Raw genomic sequence first — 12,973 nt, 5'->3', positions numbered from 1 at the left:
TACATTGTATGCCATGAGTGGTTGGTTGCTATCTCCGCCATGTTTTTTTGGGGGTCTCCTACATGTATAAAAGGGACCTGCCATGTCCCATTTATTCCACTTCAAAAAAATTGAGATCACATCTTCTATCTTCTCTCTCCACGGATTCAACAAGCAGGTGATTCCAAATCCACTATTCTTCTAAGTTTCCATGTATTGTTTTGCATTTTCAGTTCATCCATCGTCATCGAAAAGAATCATAAATTTGCACTAAAACTTGGGATTTTATGTTGAAACTTACAACAAGTGAGTAACGTAAAAATTTTTAAGAACATGAGTCATTTTGTGAAGTTTTCGGCAATAAAAAATTAATGATCTTCAAGTTGATTTTACTTTTTTGTTTAGGCTTCTAATTTGTTCGATAATTGAACATTCTTCTTCCAACTTTCTTATAGTATTGCGAATGATCAATCTGATTTCTAAACAAAATATATTAATAATGATAATATAATCCTCAGTGTTTATAACGACCGAGTAATTAATCACTAATATAATTATCCATTTGTAAAGCATCTACAATGACAAGATTAATAAAATAGTTAAATGAGATGACAAGTATAATTGTTATTTAATAGATAAAACTTTATATTTTGATATGTCACGTTAACATTTAAATGAATTTGTAGTTTAATGATGATTGTAACTTTAAATATAAAAATAAAAAATATTTTTTATTGAGCTTTGTAGAGTATGGATTATATAATTTTTTTTGATAGAGTTGTATAAAATATATACGTTGATATAACAATCCATTAAACTATAAAGTTTAATATTATGAGTACCTAAAGTTTTAGATTATCAACTCGATAATTATTTTAAATAATTAATGACTTATTGTTTAATTGTCAAGTATAAAATACAACACCTCCCAAACCCAAAAATAATAATAATAATAATAAAATAATAATAAATGGTGCCCCGGCATCGCCGCACTAGTGTGAATAGTAATATAGTATAACGCATTTATTTTACACATTGTGTTCTTAGGACCGACATAATCATGTTATCAACAATTATAAAGAACATATTACGCACGTGTACTCTTTTTCTCCGTATAAAATATTTTAAAGATATTACTTTTCGATTTATAATGAAAGATATGGTACTTTAATAATCCATCTCGAGAGCTACATTTTAACAAATTGCTTTATTGATAATAAATTGCAGTAAATACCGAGACTTTCAAGAATTAAGGTCCACAAGTTATTAGTGGGGTGGGTGGGACAATTTATCGTTGATTTATTTTCTACGTCACATTAAATCTGTCGGGTAAGGTTTATAACAGAGCAATGAAAGAAGATAAAGATTGTAATAATTGAATTTTTATAATGTTTCAACATCTTTATGTGGAATAATATACATGTTTGTTCCTCCGTTTCCAAAAAAAGAATTAATATACATGGGTATGAACCTGCATGTTTAATCATGCATGATTCTTTTAATATCTTTATGTGGAATAGTATATAGGAATCGAGAATTCAGATCACTTCATTGAGCATTATATAAGTTATATGCATGGCTTTTAGTACAGATATTTCGAATATACACCGTCTTAGGCGTTGTAAATCGAACAAAAACATAGATTTGGTTGCAAACCATATACTTCATATTCAAAGCCCCTAATACATATAAAAGTACGGATTTTCAAAATTTTGTTACCAGCATCGCCTTAGAATGATACACGGGCTGTTAAAACGTCAGATGCCGGCAAAGACGATTGAGAAAACAGAAGATCAGACACAGTTAACGTTCCAGTTTTGTCAAAATCGAGTGTCTCAAACTCATCCATGATGGGTGTGATATCATCTTCATTGATCTTCCCCATCTCTTTTAGCTTAAAGACAATGAACTCAGCAGCTCTGTTTAAATGAACAATACATAATTAAACACCATGTAAGAGTCTTATTATCTCCAAGAATACATGTTCCTATTAAACAATGGTTCTTAATTAATTATCTATACTTACACAACGATGCCATCACCATCAAAATCAGCTGCCTCGAGGTCAGAAACCGTTGTTTTTCTTTTAAGAACCCATTTGACCAACGATCGTTGCCTTCTTTCAGTGTGTAATAAAGCAAAAGTAAACAGCAATTGAGCTACATAGAGAGTACCTAACAAGATCCAAAAAAGAGCAAAAACACGTCCACCTGTTGTCGAGAAGCATTTATCTATGTAACCAAGTCCAGTAAGCGTCGCAACAACACAATAGAACGCATTAATGAAGTTCAAATCCTCAACAGAAAGTAAAATTCCTGTTCCTGCAGCCATAAATACAAGAAGGAACACAAGCAAGGTTATACACTTGTGTCTCACGCTCTTCGTTTTGATCTTTTTAAGGATTTCTGCTTCACCGATGGTTTCATTCATGTGCATCGCTTTCACAAGCAAGTTTGCTTGTTTCTCGACTAAAAGATCAGCTGCTTTACTTAAAACAACCCCGACAATCACCATCCCCGAGACAACAAAAAGACAAGCGAGAAGTATTGTGAGAGTGCTAGCGGGAACAAGGTCTCCATATCCGACTGATGTCATTGTTACAACAGTGAAGTAAAGTGCATCGAGTATGCTGTTTGTTTTCTTTCCGGAAATCTGGTGTCTAGCTAGATGAAAGCAAACCATACCTGCAACTAGATATGCGAAGAAGACGATACCTATCTTCCAGTAACTCGGGTAAAAATGGTCAAAAACAGACTTGGGTCGTGGAAGAGATGCAACGGCTTTTTTGAAATCGGAACCAAAAGAATCCGCAAGTGGGGCACTTTTGATTCGCCGGAATCTTTTTCTCTTGACGGAAGCTGCTTGATCGGTTAAACGTGGCTTCTTTGAATCTTTTGGTGAAGCATTTGTTTTACTTTCAGGTGTCATCGCAAGAACTTATACGAAACAATCCGGGAGCTCTATAAAAGACGATTACAAATGTCAAAAAAGTTATCCGGTGGAATTCATATATGAAAAGTAGTATTGTAGAGAACTACATATATGAAACCGTTTAATTGTTCAGCTTACATATGAAATGAAGCTAGCAAAAGGGGTGGTGTCGGATTCTTGGCTACTTTTCCGGTGGAAGAAAGAAATGTAATTTGGCTGTGACTTTGTCTGGTTAGCCCCGGTGGAGGTATGACTGGTAAGTAGCTGATCGGATTCTTTTAAGGTGGATGAGGGTTGTCTTTTTTTGTTTGACCAATCTCAAATCTCAAGTCTAAGTCTCAACCACAATTCTTTTATTACTTGTGCATGAAAGACCTTTGAAGATAATGGGTTGCCTTTTGAAATTATTGATGTGGGGTAGTATGTAAAGGTTTAAATATACTAAAAGTTGTAGTATTGTATCATTGTAACTGTATGTATAAAATACCAAAAATTAAAATTATTTTATGGTCTTATCAAATCTGAACACAAGATCATAAATTATCATACGACTTTTCGCTGGACCCAGAGAGGCCCATGTTTGTTGATACGGAATGCACACTATATTACAAAAGTTTGTCAGATGTACAATAAAATACATTTATTTGTTCTGCCCTACAAAAGTTCAAAAAGCGTCCTTATTAGTGGGGCACAAACAGGGATTGGTCGATCGAAACATCCAGACCCGGTCGTCGCATGTCTTGGTCTTCTTGGACTCGACCATTTGGAGTGGAAAACCCTCAAATATGTGCCAATAAAAATCACTTATCATATTACAAAATTATATTTCGTAAAGTATTGGGTGTACCATCTACACTAACGTTTTGGTGCGTTCACACCCGAGGGTGTGATGAGTGTGGTGAGGTGGGAAATGACATGAGCCTTGGTTCTTCGTGCCCCATGATCTTTTAGAGTCGATAAAACTCGATCTAACTTATCAATTTAATCCAAGAACAATCTAAAATTAGTAGATTTGGTTTAGATTTTTAACTCATTTAAGTTGAGTCAACTTGCTTACCCTATTTAATTAAATAGATTGTATTAGGTAAAAATTATCAATATGTTTTCAATTCATTAACTCATTTAATTTTAATATATATTTTATTTAATAATTATTTAAAATATCATTATTTATTAATCTGAATATTAATTTATAAATTACAATGTTGGAGCAATTCTAATTTTTATCCTTTTTTTTTGGCCTACAACACTGGTTATTCTCCAAAAACATTTCAAAATTACATATTTTTAATGTTATTTGAACAATTTCTTTGTATTTATGAATTATAATTGAGTTTTTTTTCATACTTTGATATTTTATTTAAGTTTGAAACTATTTTAAGTGGCGTAATAAGTTGGGTTGAGTTGAAATCTTCAACCCAATTAATAAATGGGTTGAACCCGAACCCAACTGTAACGACGTGAATTTTAAAAACAATTTTTCAATTTTCAACCACAATAAAACTCATATAACATTCCCAAAATCCCATGTTTATTAGATGTCACCACAATAAAACATATCTCAAAATCTTTAAAACATAATCTCCTGCCAGTATGTACAAATTATGCTGGGGCCTTCCCGCGATCCTGATAAGAACCTGAAACACAGAACACATAACACGGTACGCACGAAGATTAGTGAGTTCCCCAAAATACCACATACAACACATACGCCACTTAAGGCTATAACACAGTACGACCCTTCGGTCGATGTGTCTCAGCGGGAACCTCCAGTCTCGTAGCTCGTTGGACCCTCTGGTACGGTCATAGCTCGTTGGACCCTCTGGTCCGGTCTGAATCTGCACATAGATACCAATCTAGGTAATGTATAGTGAGAAGACTCACCTTGGGTAACTCGGATAATCTCGAATCTCAAATATTGATCTAGCCTCCGCCTAATCATATAAACAATTTTCATCTAGTTAACAATGACTCTCAAAGGCTAGATTAATCCCCCTTATAATTCCTCAGAAGGGTAAAAGACCATTTTACCCCTCCAAGACCCAAAAGCCCAATTGTTGACCGAACCCTAACAGTCAACGAAAGTCAACACAGTCAACGGTCCAACTTGACCAGACTCGTCGAGTGCATATAGTGACTCGCCAAGTCTCATCGACTCTCAGGGGCTCTCTGGCTGACCCAACTCAACGGGTCAACTCTCCGACTCATAGAGTCATTACGCGACTCAGCTATTCGAGACAAACCCTAGGCTACTCGCTGAGTCAGCAGTTGGACTCGGCGAGTCTATTCAGACTCTCAAGCATACAGACGATTTCAGGGCCTGATCTCCTCCCAAACTCCAGATCTACACTCATGGGGATCGGAAATCACGTAAAGTCATTAACTTTACGCCCATGCATGGCATCTAGAGCAATATATGCCATAAACATGAGCTAGAAGGGTTGTACACACCAAACGCTTCAACAAAATTGAGAAAAGCATGGGTCATAAGGCGTTTGGGACCTCCTAGGGTCCAGATCTGAGGTTAAACCTCCTCACAACTCTTAAATCCACAAAGCCCCAAAAAGATATGAAGAAGAAAAGCTCTAATTATCCACAAATGAGAAATCTACACTAAGGAGAGGTTAGGAATCGAGATTTATACCTCCCCTGATGCTTTGAGGATGAAACCTTAGCAGATCCAACACCATCTTCTTGATCCTCTAGCTTGGCTCTTTACTTATTCCTTTAAAAAATGACCACAAAGCTTCACAATAGCTTTCTTCTTCACTCCAAGCTCTCACACACGGTTTAGGGTTTCCTTCCAGAGGAGTAGCCGCAATATGAGGCCTTAAGGGCCTTTAAATAGGTCTCTGGCCCAAGGATTTAGGGTTTTTGTCCACAGCGCTGACTCGGTGAGTCAAATACCTGACTCGTCGAGTCCATCCATTTGACATGTCTCCTAGCCGCGACCCAACTTGACGAGTTGAGGAGTCAGCTCGTTGAGTCCCCCACTCAAACTTATGCCCATATTTCAAATTGCCATACCTCGGATAATAGGATGTTACAATTCTCCCCAACTTGAATTAGATTTCGTCCTCGAAATCACTCCTTAATCACACATATATTGAATCCAACAACCCGAAGGCACCACCGAAACGTTCTCGTACTATACCGATATCTTTCCTATGGGCTCCGGAATCCTCACAAAAATCCCAAGTCCGACACAAGACCAACCCTTTTGCCGCTATGATACTCCTTTCTAACATTCTCAAAATCTAGAATCTCTAGTGGCCTGACCCGTCGTCAGACCGCCCATTCGAACTACCACCACACTACTTGTTACTTGAATCAACAAACCCTGATAACTCCCTGCTCCTCTGATTTCTTCCAAACGAAAACCAACAATCTTCTAGCAATCACTCATACCAAACATAGCAACGATGTGAATCACGCCCCAAGAAACGGAAGGGTTCACGTCCCACCAGGGCTCATCCACTCAACTGCCATCGGAACCCATCCGAACAATGAATTCTCAACACTCAGCCCTCAGACACGAGAGAATAATCGTGCTCGCGCAGAATTGTCCTCAGACATCTAAAAGTCAAAGCCTCAGCTCCATTCCCCATATCCCTTTTTAACACCGAGTACCAGGTCATCTCCCGACCCAGTAGTTGGACCTCCAAGGCCATCCATTGCACTATCCCAACCGCCCCAATGGTTTCCTCCTCCCTATAACTACACCGGACCATTGTGACACACAAGTCATGAAGTTTGCTTTACCCCAAGCGAATGGTACACCCCCACTAAAAATCAACTCGACCCTTTCCTCTGTCGTCTACTGCTCATAGTTCCATGCATCTCGTGGTAATTCCCGTACCCGAGTACTGACCTACACAGGTCTAAGACATCAGATGATAAACAATTCCCCTCAACATGGAATCCACCTCAAAATCCAGAATCTCATTCCGCCTACCCAACGCACCACCAGAGCCAAACTTAGACTAGAGAGTTTGGTCTGACCTAGAGTTGGAACCGCTCGATCCAATGAAGCACTCAACTCACAACTCATGACCCGCAACCCGCACGCATACCTCTTCTCCAATTCCCTTGAGTTGCGACAACCACAACTCAAATCAGAGTATAACGATTCCCGACAAATATAGAGACCGCCGTCTCTTTTCGGATCTGGCCTCCAGGCTCCCGAATACTCAACCCAATAAGACTACTCAAGTCTAGGAACTCTCCTGCGTCATGCTCTGATCAACAAATAATGCGGCTCCCTGCCTCACCATGACACCCTCTTACTGGCTAGTGAGTAATACGACTCCCCGCAGTATCACAACACCCTCTCGCTGACTAGTGAGTACTACGGCTCCCTGCAGTATCGCAACACCCTCTTGCTGACTAGTGAGTACTGTGGCTCCCTGTAGTATCGCAACACCCTCTCGCTGACTAGTGAGTACTATGGCTCCCCGCAATATCACAACACCCTCTCGCTGACTAGTGAGTACTACGGCTCCCCACAGTATAACAACACCCTCTCGCTGACTAGTGAGTACTACGGCTCCCCGTAGTATCACAATACCCTCTCGCTGACTAGTGAGTTCTACGGCTCCCCGCAGTATCACAATACCCTCTCGCTAACTAGTGAGTACTTCGGCTCCCCACAGTATCACAACACCCTCATGCTGACTAGTGAGTACTATGGCTCCCCGCAGTATCACAACACCCTCTCGCTGACTAGTGAGTACTACGGCTCCCCTCAGTATCACAACACCCTCTCACTGACTAGTGAGTACTACGACTCCCCGCAGTATCACAATACCCTCTCGTTGACTAGTGAGTACTACGGCTCCCCGCAGTATCACAACACCCTCTTTACTGATCATTCCTTGCTCGAAACTACTCATACCGACCTTGAAACTGGTTGACGAATCCACGGCTGCCCTTCCGGGGGTATAGATTACAATCTACACCTTCACTTGCAAATCTCAGCTATTGCATCCGCAAAACAGCTACCTGGTCGCACTCGAACTCGACATATGCTAACCCCGAAAAGCACGGGGCACAAAGAATCTTCCAATTCCCTCATCCTCTCTCAAACACATACCACCTGCATTATCACGCTCTGCACCTAGCCTCGGTCGCGATAACCCTGGACTCATGAATCCGCACCGCAGGTCTTTATATCAAGATATTTAACCGCTCTCGAACAATATCTGATCCCATCAATAAAATACCTGGTTCTCCCCCACTTAGGGTTCGAACCACCACCAATTGGCGCACCAACAATCTATCCCATAGACTGTTTCCACTAGTAACATCGCACCTACTCTTGGAAGGTGCTACGCAAAGCTCGATGATCCCCCCGGCAGAGATCAAGCAACTTCTAATACCTCGAATCTGAGATGAATCCTTAGAACTTCCCATCATGACTTCCTCTAGTCAGTCAGAATCTCACACATTCCATCACTGGGCTTCCCAATTGTCCAGTATCAACCCTGACTGTTAGTCTGGAAATAGTAAACTATCATTCTCCTCATCCTCGACTCCTTAACCCACACTCCATCACGACACTTATGATAAGAGCAGAACCCACATTACCACTCTCGATACTCGTCATGGATATTAAGAGCCACCTCCCTGATATTTTCCTCTTGATCAACCAACGTTGCAGCTCACACATGCCCTACTATACCCAAGTAGGGTGTATCCTGGTCCTTGACCATCTCAGTCTCCACTAACGACCTGTTCAAGCTATATCATTACCTCGCAGCAGACCTACTGCCCTATACACTGATTAAAGATCACTATCAGTGCAATCCCACAGGGCTCACCCCCAAAATCAGAAACCGAAATCTCAACACCTCTTACGTCTCCCACAGGAAACAGAATTTGCACCACTCAGGTCACAGAATGTGACATCTCCACTATCGGCTGGTCGCCCAGCTCAGACCGTATTCTTCCATAACGCACCATCCCTACTCATCCCTGAGTCTTGCGACTCCAACTGGTGTCTTACCAACAATCCCTCGGAGCTAACTCGATTTCCCTCTCAAAGGATACTTCACTAAAACTCGTTCATCATGGCCTTCTGGCCCCATACTCTTTCACATCAGCTCTCGGTCTAGACAAACACCTCAGAATAACCGGTAAAACCAGGATCAGTAATCGCCACGTGTCACGGTACTCAAACCATGTGGCCACCTCTCGATCTGCTATGAATCATGGTACCCGAACCATGATGCCACATCTCGATTCGCTACTCATCACGGTACTCGAACCGTGACACCACCTCTCGATCTACTACTTATCATGGTACTCGAACCATGACACCACCTGTCAATCTGCTACTTATCATGGTACTCGAACCATGACACCACCTCTCGATCTGCTACTTAGATCCTCCGGAATAATCCCTGCACCGGGTATGGGTTATCTGCTTTCAGTAGTATGGGCCCATACTACTTGCCACATCTACCCATACTCTCTACACGGACCATCCCAGATTCCCTAAGTAGCTGCTCAACCTTCAACCTCCTCGATCGCCAATCCCAACACGCGTGCTCACATCCCAGCAAAATGCTCTACTCTGTCAGCGTACTCATCTAACTAAGGTCACATCCTAGGCTCTTCCTAGGTTCTCACACTCTTCTTCCATCAGCTACTGAGAAACTCCTTATGATGCCAGTCATATATCTCCTGAATATCGTCACATTCACTTGGTAGATGATTCCTATCATCGAGAATTCCACAAAGCACGAAGCAAGTAGCATTCAGGCATCGAATAAACACGTAAAACCCACTCTAGGTGATAACTCCACTTGCTCTACTCATACTCAAAAGATATCACCGAACTCTGCAACTCTACCCCCTCGCGGGTATCTAGTTACTCTTTCGATAGGCTCCACAAATGCTCATCTAGTTATCCCTCCTAGATTACTCCTCTACTCAAATCCCTCTCTACAAGGATTCCTAATGGATACTCTCACTTAGCACATACTTGAAAGTGCATCACAGATAGCAGCAACTCCTAAGCTAATGTATCACAAATCAGGCCACTCTCGTCCTAAAATATGAAATACATAGCCTATCTCTAGCATGCATAATATCTCATAACATATCTCATAAATATCTCACACTACAAAGTAAGGGTATTTTGGGAACTCACCGTTCTGGCTCTGCCTGATTGTACACACTACTCCTTATCGTTTTTCTCTTAGAATCTCTTACTGATTTTTAGAAAAATTGTTTCTTTTGAAATTTCTCTCAAATCCTCAGTTTGAGTCCAGACATACCCGAAGGCGTATCCGAATCCCTAAAACCAAGGCTCTGATATCACCTTGTAACGACGTCAATTTTTTAAAAAAAAATTCAATTTTCAACCACAATAAAACTCATATAACATTCCCAAAATTCCATGTTTATTAGATGTCACCACAATAAAACATATCCCAGAATCTCAAAAACATAATCTCCTGCCAGTGTGTACAAATCATGCCGACGTCTTCCCGCGATCCTGATAAGCACATGAAATACAGAACACATAACACGGTAAGCACGAAGCTTAGTGAGTTCCCCAAAATACCACATACAACACATACACCACTCAAGGCTATAACAAAGTACGACCCTCCGGTCGATGTGTCTCAGCGGGACCCTCCAGTCTGGTAGCTCGTTGGACCCTGTGGTCCGGTCTGAATCTGCATATAGATACCATTCTAGGTAATGTATATTGAGAAGACTCACCTTGGGTAACTCGGATAATCTCTAATCTCGAATACTAATCTAGCCTCCGCTTAATCACATAAACAATTTTCATCTAGTTAACAACGACTCTCAAAGGCTAGATTAATCCCCCTTATAATTCCTCAGAAGGGTAAAAGACCATTTTACCCCTCCAAGACCCAAAAGCCCAATTGTTGACCAAACCCTAAAAGTCAACGAAAATCAACTCAATCAACGGTCCAACTTGACCATACTCGTCGAGTACATATAGTGACTCGTCGAGTCTCATCGAATCTCAGGGGCCCTCTGGCTGACCCAACTTGACGGGTCAACCCTCCGACTCATCGAGTCATTACGCGACTTAGCTAATCGGGACAAACCCTAGGCTACTCGCTGAGTCAGCAGCTAGACTCAGCGAGTCTATTCAAACTCTCAAGCATACAGACGATTTCAGGGCCTAATCTCCTCCCAAACTCCATATCTACACTCATGAGGCTCAGAAATCACGTAAAGTCATTAACTTTACGCCCATGCATGGCATCTAAAGCAATATATGTCAAAAACATGAACTAGAAGGGTTGTACACACCAAAAGCTTCAACAAAATTGAGAAAAGCATGGGTCATAAGGCGTTTGGGACCTCCTAGGGTCCAGATCTGAGGTTAAACCTCCCCACAACTCTTAAATCCACAAAGCTCCAAAAAGATATGAAGAAGAAAAGCTCTAATTAGCCACAAATGAGAAATCTACACTAAGGAGAGGTTAGGAATCGAGATTTATACCTCCCCTGATGCTTTGAGGATGAAACCTTAGCAGATCCAACACCATCTTCTTGATCCTCTAGCTTGGCCCTTTACTTATTCCTTTAAAAAATGACCACAAAGCTTCACAATAGCTTTCTTCTTCACTCCAAGCTCTCACACACGGTTTAGGGTTTCCTTCCAGAGGAGTAGCCACAATAGGAGGCCTTAAGGGCCTTTAAATAGGTGTCAGGCCCAAGGATTTAGGGTTTTTGTCCACAACGTTGACTCGGAAAGTCAGATACCCAACTCGTCGAGTCCATCCATTTGACACGTCTCCAAGCCGCGACCCAGCTCGACGATTTGAGGAGTCAACTCGTCGAGTCCCCCACTAAAACTCATGCCCATATATCAAAATGCCATACCTCAGATAACAGGATATTACACCAACCCAGGTCGACCAATTGTCAGATCTATGGTCTCTCTCTCTCTCTCTCTCTCTCTCTCTCTCTCTCTCTTTCTATATATATATATATATATATATATATATATATATATATATATATATATATATATATATATATATATATATATATATATATATAACGGTGTATTTTTACAAAATGACCCAAGTGATGAGTGGAAATTCTAAGCTATCATTCATTTGACGCAATTCCTCATATTTGTTGATGGAATCTATAACATTCCGTTTAAAATTAATTAAACAAATAATAAACTCTAAAGCTCCGAAATGTAATTATTATTATTATTTTATAACCAAATCAATAATATATAGCAAGGTGTTGACTTCAAGGAGTTAAAAGTCATAGTTTTGGATTTTGGGGGTTAAAAGTGTAAGTTCCAAATTGGTTTTGCTAAGAATTCGGAAGAATGAGGGCCGTTTGGTAAGTTTGGAAATTAATTTGAAAATATTTTTTATGGAGAGGGATCTATATTGGAACATTTGGACTTAGATTGAAAGGATTCTTGCAAGCAAGGGGCTATAGGGTAAATTAGGGACTTAAATTGAAAAATTTTCGGGATGGAGGGGCTGGAAGCGTCAAATTGCATGAACTTTACATTGGAGACGGGGATTAATCCCATCACCCTCCTTGCCTCTCGTTCAATCAAAAGAAAAGGAACCCTAACCCTACACCATTACCCTCCAAACGCCACTACCTTTGGAACACCGTCGCCGCCTTGACGATGGACACCACCACCATTGTACCTCTACTAGAGGCGCTATGAACAGCCGGGACGACCGACGGAGGCCGACGAATGGGCCAAATTTTTTGCTGCATAGGGTCATGAGCGACCGGGAAGCCTCGGGTAAGGCCTTTTGCCACCTCTCTCTCTCTCTTCTTTCCTTGCTCATTTCGACGACTGTGGCGTGAGTCACGTCCGCACTGTTGTTGTCGGCCTCAACCACCGTTTCTCTTAGCTCCAACGTCGCCAGCCGCCAAGTTGGTGGCTGAAGTCTGTGGTCTCATACCGTGTTATGCATGTATGCTACTAGAATCGTGAAACTTGCGGAGTAGACAACACTTTGGCCGTAGGTGAATGCGAACCACCATGGCAGCCAACCATGCTGGCAGCTGCTAAAGCTCTTCCTCC

At 41.0% G+C, this 12,973-nt stretch overlaps 1 protein-coding gene across 2 annotated transcripts; it reads right to left on the bottom strand.

Moving 5' to 3' along the window:
* Window positions 1–1,503: 1,503 nt before the first annotated feature.
* LOC145073505 (two-pore potassium channel 1-like) lies at window positions 1,504–3,237 on the bottom strand. 2 transcript variants are annotated; one of them, XM_079020053.1, is made up of 3 exons: window positions 3,049–3,237; window positions 2,006–2,939; window positions 1,504–1,898 (listed from the first exon to the last, which is right to left on the bottom strand). In XM_079020053.1, the coding sequence occupies exons 2-3, from the start codon at window positions 2,905–2,907 to the stop codon at window positions 1,709–1,711; spliced, it is 1,092 nt and encodes a 363-aa protein (XP_078876179.1). In that variant the 5' UTR covers window positions 2,908–2,939; window positions 3,049–3,237; the 3' UTR covers window positions 1,504–1,708. The 2 variants fall into 2 exon arrangements, with proteins under 2 accessions (XP_078876179.1, XP_078876180.1); XM_079020054.1 differs by lacking the exon at window positions 3,049–3,237 and having other exon boundaries at window positions 2,006–3,042.
* Window positions 3,238–12,973: the final 9,736 nt, after the last annotated feature.

Source organism: Lactuca serriola, chromosome 9, assembly GCF_051521515.1.
Source record: "Lactuca serriola cultivar US96UC23 chromosome 9, Lser_US96UC23_V15, whole genome shotgun sequence".
NCBI classification, from domain to species: Eukaryota; Viridiplantae; Streptophyta; class Magnoliopsida; order Asterales; family Asteraceae; genus Lactuca; species Lactuca serriola.
This window is presented reverse-complemented; position numbering and strand designations above follow the sequence as displayed.

Bases quoted from the DNA above. Each gene is read 5' to 3' on its own strand.
- LOC145073505 (XM_079020053.1), bottom strand. From the start codon at position 2,907: ATGACACCTGAAAGTAAAACAAATGCTTCACCAAAAGATTCAAAGAAG. The intron at 1,899-2,005 runs GTAAGTATAGAT...TCATTTAAACAG, and splicing joins GATGGTGATGGCATCGTTGT to AGCTGCTGAGTTCATTGTCT.